At 28.3% G+C, this 17,345-nt stretch overlaps 2 protein-coding genes and 2 long non-coding RNA genes across 4 annotated transcripts; 2 read left to right on the top strand and 2 right to left on the bottom strand.

Moving 5' to 3' along the window:
- The first annotated feature begins 4,206 nt into the window (after positions 1-4,206).
- LOC149889318 (uncharacterized) lies at positions 4,207-4,661 on the top strand. The gene is made up of 2 exons (XR_016452076.1): positions 4,207-4,324; positions 4,436-4,661. It is a non-coding gene; the product is annotated as an uncharacterized LOC149889318 (long non-coding RNA).
- A 1,589-nt stretch (positions 4,662-6,250) lies between these two features.
- LOC145183317 (tropomodulin-2-like) lies at positions 6,251-10,437 on the top strand. The gene is made up of 8 exons (XM_090086415.1): positions 6,251-6,409; positions 7,107-7,374; positions 7,477-7,584; positions 8,203-8,444; positions 8,772-8,855; positions 9,410-9,469; positions 9,573-9,717; positions 9,936-10,437. The coding sequence occupies exons 1-8, from the start codon at positions 6,320-6,322 to the stop codon at positions 9,989-9,991; spliced, it is 1,053 nt and encodes a 350-aa protein (XP_089942541.1). The 5' UTR covers positions 6,251-6,319; the 3' UTR covers positions 9,992-10,437.
- A 2,133-nt stretch (positions 10,438-12,570) lies between these two features.
- Positions 12,571-13,563, bottom strand: LOC149889317 (uncharacterized). The gene is made up of 2 exons (XR_016451855.1): positions 13,210-13,563; positions 12,571-13,118 (listed from the first exon to the last, which is right to left on the bottom strand). It is a non-coding gene; the product is annotated as an uncharacterized LOC149889317 (long non-coding RNA).
- A 1,938-nt stretch (positions 13,564-15,501) lies between these two features.
- Positions 15,502-17,202, bottom strand: LOC149889316 (uncharacterized). Its single transcript, XM_090086490.1, has one exon. The coding sequence runs from the start codon at positions 17,104-17,106 to the stop codon at positions 16,138-16,140; it is 969 nt and encodes a 322-aa protein (XP_089942616.1). The 5' UTR covers positions 17,107-17,202; the 3' UTR covers positions 15,502-16,137.
- Positions 17,203-17,345: the final 143 nt, after the last annotated feature.

Here is a 17,345-nt window from a genome sequence, read left to right as displayed (position 1 = left end):
GCTTACACATTTAAAGTAAATATATTCAATAAAGAGAGACTTACACATTGAAAAAAGCTTCACGAAGGGAAGACTGTCTCTTACAAGAAATAATTTTTTTAAGAGAGAGATTTAAACATTAAACAAAACTTTACAAAGAGGAGAAATCCTCTATCAAAAAAATACTTAACATAGAGGAGAATTACATATTTTTCAGAAAAAAACAAAAACCAATCGTTCAATAAAAAGGAAGAATTCCTCTTCCTTTTACTAAGGAAACTTTGCAAAAGGAAAACTCACAAATGTGAAACGTAAATTTTATTTGTAGAAAAAAAAAAGTCAAACTCATAAAAGAGAAAAAAAGTATTTTATAAATAAATTTAAGAAGAACTTTCTGAAAGTTTTCACTTTTCCCCATCTTTTTCTCGAAAAGAAGCCATTTGAAGACATTTCAATTCGGAAATAGTTTTGCGAAATTTTGGAGCGGGTTGAAATACGGGCTAATATTTTTACGTGTGTAATTTTCCCTTATATAAAACTCGTCCACAACTACCATGAATTGATATTTATTGTAAGTTTTCGAAATTCAACAGAAATTTTGCGACAAGTAGTTTTTTTTTTTTTTTTTCTCCTTGTATTTTATGTATGAAAAATATAGCCATGTACCTTCTTTTTAAATACAAAGAAACTGCAGTATATTTTTACTTTTACATAGAGCAAAAAAAACATTTTTTTTTTAAGTAACTGCAATTGGAGGGTTCTCAAGCAAGTCTAGCAAGTTTGAAAGGGTTACCTAAAAGGTTATTTCCACATTGAACTTAGGTAAATAAAACATGAATAATTTTTAATATTAACAAAACTGCTCATCATTATAGTATAAATGTAGTATTTTTGAATGTTCGAACTAAAAGTATGAACTAAAAATATGTGATTCTATACTTACCGTAAGTCCAATTAATGATTCATTAATTCCTTTTACCGTAAAACCAAAAATGAATATTATCTATAATGACACGACAAAAAAATAAGACGAAAGCTGGTTGCTGACATCGCGTAATTGACTATCTGTATACCTTCAGTATACAGATAGTCAATTACGCGATGGTACTGATGCTGTTAAAAAGGTATGCTTGTGTACGCAGCAAGCTGGATGTTTGGAGAATTTTTCTATTGAATTTAGCAAGCTTTGCTTAATCAGCCGCTCGATTTAGCTGCTTTTGGGCCAATCTAAGCAATGTGGAAATCCTTTTGCCGACAATGGCACATCGACCAAGAAGGACAGGAAATAAACAAGGAAAGTGTACGAGTAGCTTTAAATTTATTCATAATCGATCCTTTTGTAACAGATAATATAAAAAGCGGTTTAAAAGACCGGAATTTTTCCATTCGATACAAACGTCGCGTTGACAACACAAAAATTGTTTAAAGATTCGCTTTGCCAATTGCAATTAAACGCTCCAATTGCTTATTTAGAGCAGAACCTTTCAAATGTGACTTTAGCAGCTTCTTCTCACATAATCTTTATTGAACCGTGCATTAATCCAAGTAATTTAGAGCAGTTTAAAAAAATTGACGATCATTTAGATTGAGACAGTTGATCTTAAATACCTGCAGCTGTATCGTTTTTGAAAAAGAGCCTTATCTAAGATTAGTAAAACTATAAATTTATATGATGACGTAAATTCAATTAATCACCAAACTGTAAAGTAGAAAATATGCAAATTATAGCCAATGTGGAAATGTTGATTATAATATTACAGGGGTAAAAGAACTAAAAACAGCTTTTTTCAGTTTAAAAATAGCAACAGAAATTTTTAATCCTATTGAAAACGTTTTAAAGTGGCCATACCAACCAGCCCAAACTCAAAATAGAACGTTTACCTTCGGTTGTAACATCTGTAACGTAATAGCAAATTCAAAACATATATGTCACAAGTACATTAATCTTTCATTTGAAACCAAGAGTACATTATAAATCAGACAAAAAAGCAGGTTTTAGGATAAGTGTCAACGCTACATATGAGGTGGTGAGAATCAAAGTGGTATAACTCCATTTAAACTTTAATTTTATTATTACCGGATAAACATTAACAGTTCAAACAGTTCCAAAAAAGTAAAACAGTCTTTTGTTAACATCATCCAATATTTTCAAAATCTCTAACATTAAACCTGATCTTTTTGCACTAAATGGGATAAAACACTCTGCCATGAAAAGTTGTAGTAAAGTGAGTTATACCACTTTGACTCTCACCACCTCATATGACAACTGTGAAACACGTGCTACAAGAGAAAAATTTTTTTTTCAAAGTTTGATAAAAATGAGTAGATAAAGGATTTAAGTTTCATAGTAAGAAAAAAATTTTAAACAAACCCTTAAAATATTATTTTTGTGGTTTCAAAAATTCATTTCTAACGCTTTTGTACTTTTTTAAGAAACCTAACATATAATTACTTTCCTTTAACTCACAATTGATGTGGAAACCATCCTAAATCTACTTAGCATATTTTTAGTGGTTTTTTTTAAGATATTGCCGTGAGTCGGTTTTCAATTTAAAGAAATCGTCGTTGTTGCAAGCAAAACGCGTCCAAAAAACTAAATTTTACAAGACATACAAAAAAACTGTTTATTTTGTCAATATCATGTAATCACCTATAAATCTTTGTGAATTCAATAATCTTGCAAGGATACTGGAAATGTAATTAAGCAATTTTTAATTTAGACGTTATTTTGTAAATTTTGGACACAAATGATGAAATAAAATTAATTTCGAAATTTTTTGAGTTAAGTGGTTTGCTTGTGACAACGACGAAATGAGAAGTTTCCGGAAAAAATCTGGTCTGCATCAGACAGATTACAGAGAAAATAATTGTTTGCGCGAAGCTCTTTATGTGACTACAAGATAAATTTTAAAACTTAAAACTTAAAACCCATATTAAACTTTTATGATACTATTAACTTATCAAAGAACTTAATGCAGTTATTCTAAAACATTTTCAAACTAAATAAATCTTTTAATTTTCTTTTTTTTTTAATTGAAGACTATTTTAACTGTAGAATGTATATTAATATTGTATTCATTATTATTATTGTTAAATATGACTTAATATAAGGTCAAACAAACTATTGAAAAAAAACAACTAATATTAGGTAATTGATGCAGTGGCAGAACGCCTCGGGGCGCACTGTCTTTATTGTTATAGGTTCAGTCCCACATCAAGCCTCTAAAAGTACAATGTTCAACTTTTTTCTAAGTGCAGCAATCTTCGTTCGTCAAAAGAAAATTGCAAAAAATAATAACTAGCAGCCCTTTTAGCCGTAGTTGCTGCCTCAGCATCAAGGAAGTGAATTCACAAAAAAATAAATAGTTCATATTCCACAAATTCTCCTGAAAACGTTGAAAAAATCATTACGGTAGAAATTCCAGCATACTTTAGAACGCTAACTTTAACTTTAATTTTCAGATCTTTGAAATCTCAAGATCTTGAAACTTATTTCTTAAGTTGGGGTTCGGTTTGTGCTGGAATTATTTTAACAAGTGCAAAGACATTTACGCCACAGAAAAATTACCAAGAAGTTGTAAGAAGAAGAACTACAACCGCCAGCATTTCACTCTTTTGAGTACATCTACTTAAAAAATAGAGATCTTTTTATTTTTGAGTGAAAAAAAAAAAAAAAAACAGGTTTTTTAGGAAATAATTGGGGTTTTACATTTTATAAAAGTTCTAACTTTTTTAATCTAGAATTGAGTTTTTATTTAGAATATTTTGTAACTTTGTTTAAGGCAATTCGAAGGAAATATTTGCGAAATTAAAATAAAGTTCAAATACGGCTTTTATTTAAACCTTGAATTCTCTATGAATCAATATTTTTAAAAAAACAATCAGAAAAACAGAAGCAGAAATAATTTTAATTAACAAAAAAAAAAAGTTTGATTTATCTTAAAATCTTAAAATCTTAGTTTATTTAAAATCAAAGTTAAAGATTCTCAAATTAAAGAATTTTGACTGACTGGCCTTAACTAGGGTGAGTACTCCGAATTTTTTTACACTTATTTTCAGCGTAAAGGTTTTCTCAAGTTTTTAATAGAATTTATTTGAACAATATGCTCTGAAATGACTGTTTCTAGATATCTGTGATATGTTATTTTGAAAGTAAATAAAATTTGATGACCATTTCTTTAAAGTTTACAAAAACCAGTTATGATTTGTCAGAAAATGATTAACTATTTATCGGACAAGGATGTTGACTTTGCCGTAGCTGCTCAGAGACATAACTGCTGCAGAAATCGTTTTGGTCAAATTCGCTTGTTTTTAAGGCGAAAAATTTCAGTTTTAGAGTTTTGCTGTATATATATTTGTAGTATTAAAAGATACTTTTTGAAATTATTTATCAAAAACTCGAAATATTTCTTAATTACTAAACTAACATTTACTTAAAATATCAAATTTTTTTCAGTTTAAAGAGAGACAATTCGATGACGTGTGATGATGCGGTGACAAAAATGCTTCGGGATCGTTACCGGTTGCCAAAACTGTCCGATGATCATTAGGAAGATTCTCTTATTGACAAACTGTAAAAACATACTCTTAACGATTGTTAAACGACGGTGATCAAGTAATTACTCCGATAATGTATTATTGATGTATTTTTAAGATTTAACTATTTACATTTTCACTGTTGATTCCCTGTTTTTTATTTTCAAGCTGCTCTATTTATACTAAAATGGTTAGTCATTAAATTTATGTTGTAGTTACTATCATTTAAAGCGTTTGCTCTGATGACGTCCGTAAGTTAAGAATGTTGTTATTTTTATGATGGCAAGTGTTTTGAAATTATTCTGACCCGATAGTACAAAATTAATCATTCGAGCTTATCTTAGATGTATTGCAACTATTTTTATGATCTTCGAAGGTGACAAACTTTTACCGAAGTCTTTTTAATTAAAATCAATAACAAGAAGAGTCTTACTATTTATTATTTCAATTGCGGTTTGACAAAGTTGAACTTGAATGATTCAAGCCTTTATAAGACAAGACCAAGATGATCTCGCTCAGTCTTGTCTTGACTTGCTAAGTCTTACTAAAAATGCTATAAGAAAGATGTTTTGATTCAAGACGCAGACTCTTTACCACAACTAAATTGACACAAAAAATTTCATTAAAAAATCTGCAACACATTTCGCAGATGTCTAAAAGTGTTTTTTTACCTATACCCATAGAGAACAAAGTTAGATCAACTGCGATCTTTATTCTTACACAACATATAAATTTTTTTTACAGGAATGCATTATGAAAACAGCTTAGTTAGGCCAGCTTTGAGATTTTACGCTGAATTTTAGAGTAGTTGCTCACCCCAAAATTCTAAATTTTTTTAGGACAGATCCCAGGATTACCCTTTAAAATCAATTTTAGTTGAGAGAAGTAATGGTTAGAATTTATTTATATTCGTGTACTGTTTTTGATTTTTTAACTCCTGCAAAGAATAATTTAAATTCAATTTCTTAAAGCTATATTTCTTATATTTATGCTAAATTTTGTTAGCAACATAGATAAAAATTTCTAAAAAAATTTTTTAGTTAGGCAATCAATCAGTCAAACGCATCAAGCTATTTCTATTGTATTGTTGATTTTGATAACTTGTATTTTGCATGACAAAATATGAGAAGGATGCAAATAGAGAGTAACTATGGTCATCATGTTTTTATCATTTTACATTTGTTCGCTAAATTTGACAAACCGATAAAACGTTTAGGAAATATATTTTTTCTTTAAAGGAGAATAAAATTGGTAAAGATTTTTTAATCTTTTAAACTTCCCCCCGCTTAAGTTAACTTTTTCAACTCTTTTCTCTGGGACAGACAGCGAGTACATATGATATTAAAAAGATTAAAATTACAGATGAAAGAAAAAAATAGCAATTTGTTTAGCGAGAGCGGTCGCTAAACGAATTGTTTTTTTCAGCCATTTCCTAATTGTCTGTCCGTTTTGCATTTATTGTGAATTTTTTTTTAATCAATTTTTTGTAATAGAAAACGAAAAAATCTTGCAGCTCCTTCCGGATTTTCCGTTACCCATATAGTCACTTTTTGTGACATCACGTTTTTGTTTTTAAACAAATAAACCAATGGAATGAGTCAAAATGTTTTTACTTCTAAAATTTATTCCGTTTAACTCAATTTATCCTCAAGCAAATATTTTTAAAAAGCCTAGCTGAAAGGAGTTTGCTTTAATAAACAACGATATTGTCAGCGTAATATCAATTTTGCTTTCTCTATCTTTATGTTTTTATGATTGATTTTGATTTTAAATATATGTTTAGCTACAATTTAAAAAATATAAGATGAATGGTTTTCATGAGGATGAGGAATTGTTATCAGGATTAAGCAAAGAAGAACTTGAGGAATTTAGCAAAGAACTAAACGATCCTGAAGTAAGATGTTCCTATTGCATTTATATATATGTATATGTATATATACATACATACATACATACATACATACATACATACATACATACATACATACATACATACATACATACATACATACATACATACATACATACATACATACATACATACATACATACATACATACATACATACATACATACATACATACATACATACATATATTCATACATACATACATATATATATATATATATATATATATATATATATATATATATATATATATATATATATATATATATATATATATATATATATATATATATATGTATACATACATACATACATACATACATACATACATACATACATACATACATACATACATACATACATACATACATACATACATACATACATACATACATACATACATACATACATATACAACACACACACATAATAATTTTTTTTTTTTTTTTCTCATTTTAAATTTGCAATTTTGTTCTTTATTTTGAATATGCAAATATTTTGAAAAATCACCAGTAATGAGTAGTTAAAAGTACTAATCCTATGGAAGAATGTGAAACTTTCCAACTTTAAATTACATATTTCTCAACTTTATAAGCACAGCATATATATATATATATATATATATATATATATATATATATATATATATATGCTGTGCTTATAAAGAAATTTACTTTATTAGAATGAGTTGCTTCCTGCTTCACAACGTGCTCCTGATCAAACTTTGCGAGAGGATACAGGTGACTTTGATAGAGAACACCTTCTAAATTATCTTAAGGAAGAAGCACTTTCATCAGAAAATATTGAAGATTTTGTTCCATTTGAAAAAAAGACAAGGGGAAGAGTCTGGAAACCTAAAGAAAAGAAAAAGTCTCCAATTTTACTACTTCCAGATGACTTGTCTGATGTTCTTGATACTGCTTCAGAAGATGATCTTATTGAACTTGCTGGTATATTTATTTAAATCTTTAATCTTATTTTCTAAAAGTAGATCTATTTTTAACATAACTTAAATTTATTTTCACAATCACACAATATACTTGATTTTTTAGCTGTGCTCGGTATTCACGGAATGTTAACCCAGAAACAAAGTGAGCAAATGGAAGCAGATAAAGCATGGGAATCACTGAAAGGTTCTGGTTTAAGGAAATATAAAGGAGGTATGATTTTACATTCTGAAATTTTTAGTATCATAAATTTTTAAAGGCTTCAAGAGAATTAAACATTTTCACAAATTATAATTTCTAATGGGCAAAAACATGTGTAGCTATATACTATTTTGAATAAGTGAATATTTAGTATATAAAAAAGACTTCTAAATACATTTGAAAATTCAATATTTTCATACTCAGAATATGTTCTCTTTGCAATTAAATTTTTTTTTTTGCTTTTACTTTTTATAAATTAAGAATTTTCTTGAAATGTTTTATTATATTGTTTTGTACAATATTCACCTGCTCTCAAACTTGCTGCTTGTATAGCTTCTTGTTTGTTTGTTTTTTTAAACAGTTCTTCCCAAAGACATTAGAGGAAAATTAACTACTGATCTATTATTCTTGAGCTATAAAATACTCAATTCTTTTTTTTTTTTTGGATCACCTAATCAAAATTGGACTATGAAAAGTTTTTATAAACATAAGTTTGTCATAAACATTTTTTTAAGAAAATTTTTTTAAGATGTCGATGATTTGTTTCCTTCTAAATATAGATATAAAATTTAAGTGAAATAAATATTCTTAAAACTCAAGTTAAAAGTTTTTTAAAATATATTTTATTAGGCATAACCAAAGCAACAAAAACAAAGCAATTCACAGATATTAACGCAATAAATGAGCTCAATTTAGATGCAGCTTTGAATCGTCTTACAAGTTTTGATGAAACTCTAACAGAACTCAATCTAAACAACCACAAAGACATCACTGCTGAAAAATTAACTATTGTTGCAAATAACCTAAAGAGCAACAAATATTTAAAAACCCTATATCTTGCCAACACACAGATGACAGATTCAGTTTGTAAGGTATCTGCTCTGTTGCATTTGATTACCTTGCTGTTTTATTAATTCATTGATGATTATGTGATTTATGCAGCATAATTTGGCTATCTATTCTATTGTGGCATAAATCTATATCAATTTTATTTAGATAAAAAAGCATTTTAAATGGATTTTACCCAAAAATGCTTTTATTGTGAAGTGTTTACTTGGGCCCTTAGTTTTAGTCAACTGGTAAAGAAAAAGTTAACAAACAAAAGAAATGCAAAGAAATAGAAGTTTATATGAAATGCATGGAGCTGTTTTGTTTTTTCAAAAAAATTTTAAAATGTTGTGCACTTTTTCATTTTTTAGCTGTTTGCTGAAGCTTTAACAGTTAACAAAACATTAGAGTGCATAAATTTAGAATCAAACTACCTGACCAGAGATGGTGTTTCAGTAAGTACTTTATATATGAATTATTATTTGTTCTGTTCTCTTAAGGTCATGTAGTCTTTTTGTTACCAATAAATTGCAGTTAGTTACTGGTCTCTTTGGCTTTTTCTCTTTTATTTCAATATATTTATATATTTATTATAGAAACAGATTTAAATGTGAATTACTTAATTGTCTGTAATTTTAATTTAACAGAGATTTAGTAGATAAAAACCTGTTGATTGTCAATTTGAAAAATCAAAGTGAAATTTTTTACTTTTTTTCAACTTTTTAACTTTCTTTTAGCTTCAATTACCGAAAGATTTTTTTTTTTTTTTTAATATAAAAAAATATTAGTTTGTCACAGTTCTTCATTTTTTTTTTTGCTTTTGAGAAGTTTATAGAAGCACCAATATAGGATAGGATATCAAGAGTTCTCAAAATAATGATTAGGGAATCTTTTTGAAGAGTAGTTCTGCTGAATGTCATCTAAACGAATGTTTTCAAATGTAACTGTTTTTAGTGTTTTTATAATTTAAAAAAAAGTTATTGATTTTAACCTATGCAGTTGTTTGTAGGAACTCCTCAAAATGTTAGAGACAAACACATCTTTAAAAGAGTTAAAACTTGCCAACCAGGTATCATATTGAATTTACCTTTCTCAATAAAAATTTTCACATTTATCAGAAGTTACTACAGTATTTCTATAAAAATATTTTACATAAAGAAAAATGATTATAGTCTCAAATGATGGGGCACCAGCTAGAGACAAAGATCTGTAAAGTCTTAGCAAAAAACCAGACTTTATTGCGTTTTGGTTTTTCATTTCAATCGCGTGGACCGAGACACATTGCTAACAAATGTATTATGAGGAACAATGATACAGGTTTGTTCAATGTTTTTCTTCTGCAAAAGTTGTTAATAAATTTATATTTAGTGACCTTGAGCTTTTTTTTTCCATTCTCAACAAAATGTGTGCAAATTTAACATATTTGTACATTCGTTATGTAATTTTCAGTACACTATAGTTTAATTTAGGTTGATTTTTGAACTTGTTTAGGGTAAGCAGCAGCATGTTTTATCCTTGAAATTATTTTCTTATAGATCGATTAAGTCGGCAAAGTGCAAAGTCAGAAAAAAATGAAGATCAAACTAGTTAAAACTTTATTGTCAGAATAAATATAGTGAACCACTGAAATTTTAATCTGTAATTTTTACTTTTATTGAGAAAATTTTAACGATTCTGTTGAAAGATTTTTATTTTCATTTTGATTGAGTTGTTTTTGTGAATAATATAACAACTGATGAAGATTTTTTCGATAAATTTATTTCAGCTGATGAATATTTTATTACTAAAAGGACTGTGTCGCTGTATATATAACTTAAAATGTATATAAATAATGATGCGAACACTTGGGTGTCAATAATACGTCAGAAAGCTTCAGAGAGAAAGTTTAAAATTCTTTTTAAAGAAAAAAAGTCTAAAAATATATGAATTTTTTTTTAAAGTGTAATTTAAGATTAGTAAATAGTTTGGCATTTTTTGTTTCTTTTTTAATTTACCTATTTCTGTATTCTAGAAAAAATATATTTTTATTTACAATTATTTCTTTTTTTTTTTTCTTTTTTTTTTAATGATATATCCTAAATATAAATATGGTACGTTTTCTCATTAAACTTTAATTCTTTGTCCACCGCCCCCCCCCCCCCCCCTTTTGCTTTAAGATGTTTTCTCCTGTAGATTTTAAACAATGCTCAACATCAAGAGCCAATCTTTCATCTTCATCAAATTTAATTCTGTACCAATCGTTCAAAAAGGCTGTAAGTTGGTAAACCAAAAAATGAAAAGAAAAAGTTCTTTAAGTTCGTAGTTTAATGCGAAAATTCAACTTCTAAAATATTAGCAAGAAAACTCAAATCTTTGAGATTACAAAATGCCGTAACAATAAGGTAGATTGTATGTACATAATATCAGTTCGCTTCAAATTAATAGTTTTATTAGATAAAAAGACTTTTATCGCGCAGCGGATTGTGCAGCTTTTTTTTTATTAAAAACAATAGGAAGACGTAACATTTAAAAATCGTATAGCGAGTTGCAATCATGAAGCAACTTTATTGAGCGAAAAAAAATTATAAATAGTTTTCCATCTCACTTGAGAAAGACTGACGATGTTATAAATTTGATATTTGATATTTGCAGTAAACACATTCAAACAAAGTAAAAATGAATGCTATTTGAGGGTGGGATAAAAATAGATGTCAAAATTGAAAAATACATTTTAAGTCGAATACGCCAAATAAAATGTTTTAACACATAATTACTTTTTTTTTCTTCCTTCACCTCCCCATTCTCCCCAATATTCACCTCCCCATTCTCCCCAATATTCACCTCCCCATTCTCCCCAATATTCATTTAATAAAATTATTTCAACTTACAGTGATTACGTCAACTCTGTGTTTTAAAATTAAGATCGTATTTTGTCAAATTCTTAACATTTTATAAACCAGGCACGTTGTCAAGGGAACACTGCATCCCGTGGGAGTTTTTTTTTTAAACTTAAACCAAGTGACTTAAAACAAAATACAACATTCCAATATTTGTGTTTCTATTTTCTTGTGAAAGCACTCGGCTTCGGACATCTATGAACGCACTAGGAGTCTAAATCGGATGAATTTCTCTACTCTCTGCATGGCTCCTGCTGTTCGAACAGTTAAAAGTTGATAGAATATTGATAAAGTACTCAAGCCACAGTGGAAGAGTGTTCAAAGAAATACCTTAAAAACAATCTTTCGGTATTTATAAATATAATGTTGATGTTGTTTGCGTCCTTAAATTGCTGCGTAAAACTTTTTGGTTTGCAGCATTTGCTTTAATAATGCTATATCGGGTGGCTACATCCTACGGTTATGTGTCTGCAAAAGTAGGATATCTTTTCTTTGCCGTAGCCCTTGTGGATGCCTCTTGAAAAAGAATTCGATTATCAATTGATACCGATTTAAGACCAATGAAATTGGTATTTGAATTTGACAGTATTTTACCGGAGAATGATTCCTTAAATCAGCATCCTTTTCTTCAGCCATGTGTTTGTAAAGGCCTAAGAGTGATTGCCAACATTATTAAAAAGTATGAAGGATTCCTGGATCAATATGGGATGTATGATGTTTGAAAAAATTTTTCATTAAGACTTTATCTTTATTTTTCATTATTAATTGTTTTAGACATAATTAGATGAATGGATAATTATTTTATTTAATGTAACTCAGTTGGATCTTTCCTTGAGTATATATTACATAGCTTAATTCTCCGTAAAATGTTACTAGATAAAAATAGAGTATATAATTTTAAAAGTATTTTTATATTAAGAAAAAAAAGTCTTGCTTTTTAAATTTAATATTGCATTTTTTTTTTTTTTTTTTTGATTTACCAATTTTTATTCATTTAAAAAACAAAATGTTTTATATAATTAATAAATTATGTTGTCTGAAAAGAATTAGTTAAAATAAAAATTCAGAATTTATTATCTAAGCCTGTTAAACTTGTATTTATCATAAACATAAGTTCTTGATTAATTTATGTTATTGTTAAGTTTAATTATTTCTTTCCATTCAAATCTTAATACTTAGAAAAAGTTATTTAGTTTTTTGAAAAAAAAAGGAAGACCGTTTTTTGCAAGGTCTTCCTTTTTTTTTTATATTCGATACCAGGTTACGTCAAAATACTTAAAACAAATCACTGACGGGAAATTTCAAATTACAATTAAATAAATTTCAGTATCATTGGAAAAACCATCAAACATATAAAAGTATCATTTGAACCTCAAATTTTGGGTATCTATTGATCTCTAGAGTCCCTAACTATGAAATATTATTCTTCGTGATTTGAAGGGTTACGGTAGGGGAGTTATATTGCGATACTGTCTTGTTCCGTTTTCAAAAACTTTTATACAGCCTGTAATAGCAAAACAAAAAGTCAAACATCACAGAGATATTCATGAAGAGCGTAAATTCCTTAAAGTGTACTTTAAAGTCAATCAATAGACGGCTTGTATATCTGTCATTTAGTTGCACGCAAAATAATTTCGAAGGAGAAACCTGGATTGATGAATAAGGTGTGAGATTAATTGTGTTTACTAAGCAGCATAACATATTACCTCCTCTATTTATTCTATTTTAAGCTAAAACTTTCTCAATTAGTGGAGCTGTAATTTTTAATGAGCTTTTTATAAACTTTAATGTATACATGTTTACGACAAAAAAGCTTCACAAACAAACTGCGTTCATAATTTTCTAAAGAAGAAAAATAGAATGTCACACTTTTCGTTATTACTCCATTATTTTAAGTATAAATAGTTTTAACAAATTGACAGAAACTCTTTACCAATTTCCATTGAAAAAAAAAGTTTCAAAATCTTGCCAGCAAGAATTTTAATTAAGATTTGTTGTTAAGACTTATAACCAATGAATATGAATTATACTAATTACTTCGAAGATTAGTAGAATCTTGAATGTCATTTGATTCGAGTCATGTGATTTGAATCATATGATTTGCGTCATTTGATTTGCGTCATCTGATTTGCGTCATCTGATTTGTGTCTTCTAATTTGCGTCATGTCAAGTGCATTTAACAATTTTTTTTTCAATCCAAAAAAACTGATTTAAAACTATTTTTTACTAGCAACAATAAACTAATTTCTTTTTCGAAATTCTCAGAGTTGTCCGATTAATACCAATATTGTTTTCAATCAGCTTAAAAGTAATTTGATTTAGTAATACCTTAAGTTTACAACTTTAATCCGGCTTGAGCAAACAGGTAACCTTAGAAACGAACTTACACAACATTTTGAGGTAAAAAACGAGTTATGCGAGTTAAATCAAACAGATCTGCGACATCAGCATGATCTCTCTTTTTTGTTGTTGTTGTTGTTTTTTTTTTGTTTAATGAACCGGAAATAAAGAGGCTCAAAATCTTTGTGGGAAGAGCCATCGAAATATTGAAAGAGAAATCAACAAAGTTAGAATATTTAGAAAAAAGAAAAAACACCATAATTTTTTCAATATAAAAATAAAAAAAAAATTCCTATTTTAAAGGAGAGAAGAAATTTAAAATAAACACGAACTGATATTTAACGGAACGAAACAACAATAACTGTTTCATCGCTTTTGACGGTAATTTATAAACCCGTTAATTATATAAAGAAGAACTATATGAACAATATGAAGAAAAATTTAATGAAAAGAAACTCGTCAAGCTTAAAAGAATAAAGTATAAAATAATCATCATAAAAACAAACTTAAAAAAAAAAAAAATTAGAAATTTGCAGTTATTAATTAATCAGTATCAAAACGAAGTGAATTTTCACGACGTATAAAATTTTCCACTTAAAAAAAACTTCTTTAACTAAACAAACAAACTTCTCTTCGCGTACCCGAAATTTCGAAAAAAAAGGTCCACCGATTGAAATTTTAAAGAAAAAAAAATTTCAATAAAAAATCCTATTCGGTCCATTTTTAAATCGAAGCCATATTGTGAGAGAAATGTAATTGATATTCACATGCATACATGCTCGCACACATATCCATATTCACACACATACATGCTCGCACAGACACATACATATATAGGCACATACATATTCTCACACATACACATATTTACATACACACACGCACATGCTCACACTCATACATATTCTCATACACTTTTGTCTTAACAGCTACATCTTATCAAATCTTATAGCATCTTTTTTCTGCTGAAGATTCATTCTTAAAAGTCCTTAAAATTAACCAGTAGTTTTGATTTAAGAACCAGCTTATGAAGTCATTTATCAAATTTCTAATGATACAAAAATTAAAATAGTTCACTACATTATGGTGCATCTCTAATTCTTTACTATGTTATGTTAAATTTCTAACACTATGTTAGAAATTACTATGTTGAACTATGAACCATGTTGGGTAGGATTTCAAAGCTTTACAAAGATCAAAAACGAAATAAAGATCTGAATATTTGCTTAAATGCCAAACCCTTACTTAGCTTGTAAGTATTTCTGCCATACTGCAATATTTTGCCCAAACAATTTCAGTAAACATTCTGGAGAAGAGGGGAGTGAAAAGTTATGGCTGTAATAACGCTTTATTTTTAATTACAATAATTTAAAAAATGAAATACAAAAATTGATTGATCAGACTGAAATTTAACTTATTGAGCTTAAATCTTTTAAAAATTGTTTGCAAAAAAATGTTGGGAATCAAATGCTTTAAATTAAGTTCTTGGTCCCAAAGGATTATGCCATAGCATATTTGACAAGACATTCACCTGTAACAGCTTTTTAAAATATCTTTCAAGATATATAATTAATTTTATTTAAGAATATCATTATTTTTAAATACATATTTATTTACATATATTTTTAAGGTATTATTTATATATACTTGTATTAAGGTATGGCACAAGTGATTCATTCTCAGGTTTTCTCTCGTCCTTATCTTGTTTAAGTTAGAAGTGATAAAACTTTCAGTAAAGCTCGATGAATATCAAACCGTTTTGTAAAAAAATTTTGAAGTTTTTAAAGTGCTTCAAAAGTCTAAGAACTTTGATCTGAGCAGAAGTACAAGACTGGGATGAACGGGGGTAATGAAGAGTTATCAACAAAAATAACAAGCCTTCTTATGTTGGTAACGTTATTTCTATTTGTCCATAACGAGTGATAAAATACTGACCGTAAATACTAACCATAAATACAAACCACAGATATTGAACAATATATATAAACCATAAATAATTCTCATAAATTAGGAAAAAAATATATACAGACATTTTTTTTACTACAAATAAAATCTACTCATTTATTTTTATTATACAAAACATTGAATTAAATCAAATTAACGAAAATAAACTGAACATAATTTTTGAAAAAACATCTCAGATAACATTTTAATTTTTTCTTTATTTCTAAATTTTTTATTTCTTAAACGTTCAATTTCTTAAGGTTATCTTGTACAAATAATATATTTTATCAAAACATTTTTACCGTGGCTGTAACTAGAAAGTTGAGCTTTAGTAACAGAACGAAACGAATACAAAACTTAAAATTAATTAATGCGACAAACGAAAGGCAACATAAAAGAACGGGGGGAAATGATAACAAATAGTTGGATTTGCAAATCGACATCCAATATATACTAATGAGATAAAAACGAGAAACAAAATTGTTGATGCTTCTTCTTCGATAATCTTTAATTTGCTTCTGAACAAAAATCTTTTGCTTACAAATTAAATTTAAGGCTATAAATAACAGCTTTGAATTTAAGGTGGTCGCTGGTGGATGGCTAACTCATACCTAAATTTTTGGCGGCGGACAGCAAGAAACACACCCATTAGAATAAAGAATAAAAGAAGTCCTCCAAAAATTGTGGGCAAAACTATGACTAAGACGTTGCTGGAATCTCCCTTTGTTTCGTTGCATTCTCCGTTGTACAGCATTTCGTAACCTGAAGGACATTGACAAGTATAGCCTCCTTCAAGGTTTACACATATTGCAGATGGTTGGCAGTAACCAAGAGGTTCTTTGCACTCGTCAAGATCATTAATTTTGGAACTGTTGAAAACAATATCTGCCAAAGACGTTGTTTGGTTTGTATTGTTTAATGCTATGATGCCATTTTCAATAGCTTCTGTTATGCGATTTATTGTTACATTATCGTCAGCAGGGAACTCCATCACGTAAGAGACGTAATAAAAACTTGAAAAAGAAAATGTAAGACATCTCAGATTTAATAACGAAATCCTTCGATCGGATGCTACCATTGTCTTGTTTAAATTTTGCTTAAATACTTCACACGACTCTTTAAACAAATCAGTTGAGTTATCCTGCAAGAGTGCTTTTATGTTTACTGAAGAATTCGATGAAATTGTTAAATTACCGACCTTGATATACTTAAATTCAGTTGTAGCAATGAAACCGCTAGTCGCAGTGGCACAGTTAACACCTGTCCAGCCATTAGTGCAATCGCACTTATAGTTAGTTTCTCTCGGCACAAGGTTTGTGCAAGTTGCACCGTTGAAACAAGGATTAAGATCGCATGCAAGTTTATTAGTTGGCGGTAACGTTCTAACCACCGGACTTGGAGTTACTATAGGTGATGGAGTTCCAGTTACTAAAATAGTCTGTTGTACTGTTACTGACGATTTTGAAAATTCGATCGATATCTGTTCAGCTAGCAATACTCTAAAACTGGTTAACACAAGAAGACGATAAAATCCAAGAGTAAACATTTTAAAATTTTTTCAATCCAGATTTTAAGCATTTCATTAACTCAATGTTATTAATAAAGGCGTGAAAATGTGAATGAATCGCATATAAAATGTGACGAATAAAACGAATATTTTAATTGCTCGAAACAAAAACGTTACGTCAAAAGTGGATGTGAATGTTAGATAACCTTTGTCTGCGGGGAAATATATTGGATGTATTGTTTTTTGTTACAGTTCGCGAACTTTTGAAACTTTGTAAG

This window comes from Hydra viridissima, unplaced genomic scaffold (assembly GCF_058129835.1).
Source record: "Hydra viridissima isolate aposymbiotic clone 2 unplaced genomic scaffold, HvirCarnegie_v1 scaffold_4, whole genome shotgun sequence".
Taxonomy (NCBI): domain Eukaryota; kingdom Metazoa; phylum Cnidaria; class Hydrozoa; order Anthoathecata; family Hydridae; genus Hydra; species Hydra viridissima.
Note: the sequence above shows the minus strand (reverse complement) of the source record. Positions and strands in the feature narration are given on the sequence as shown.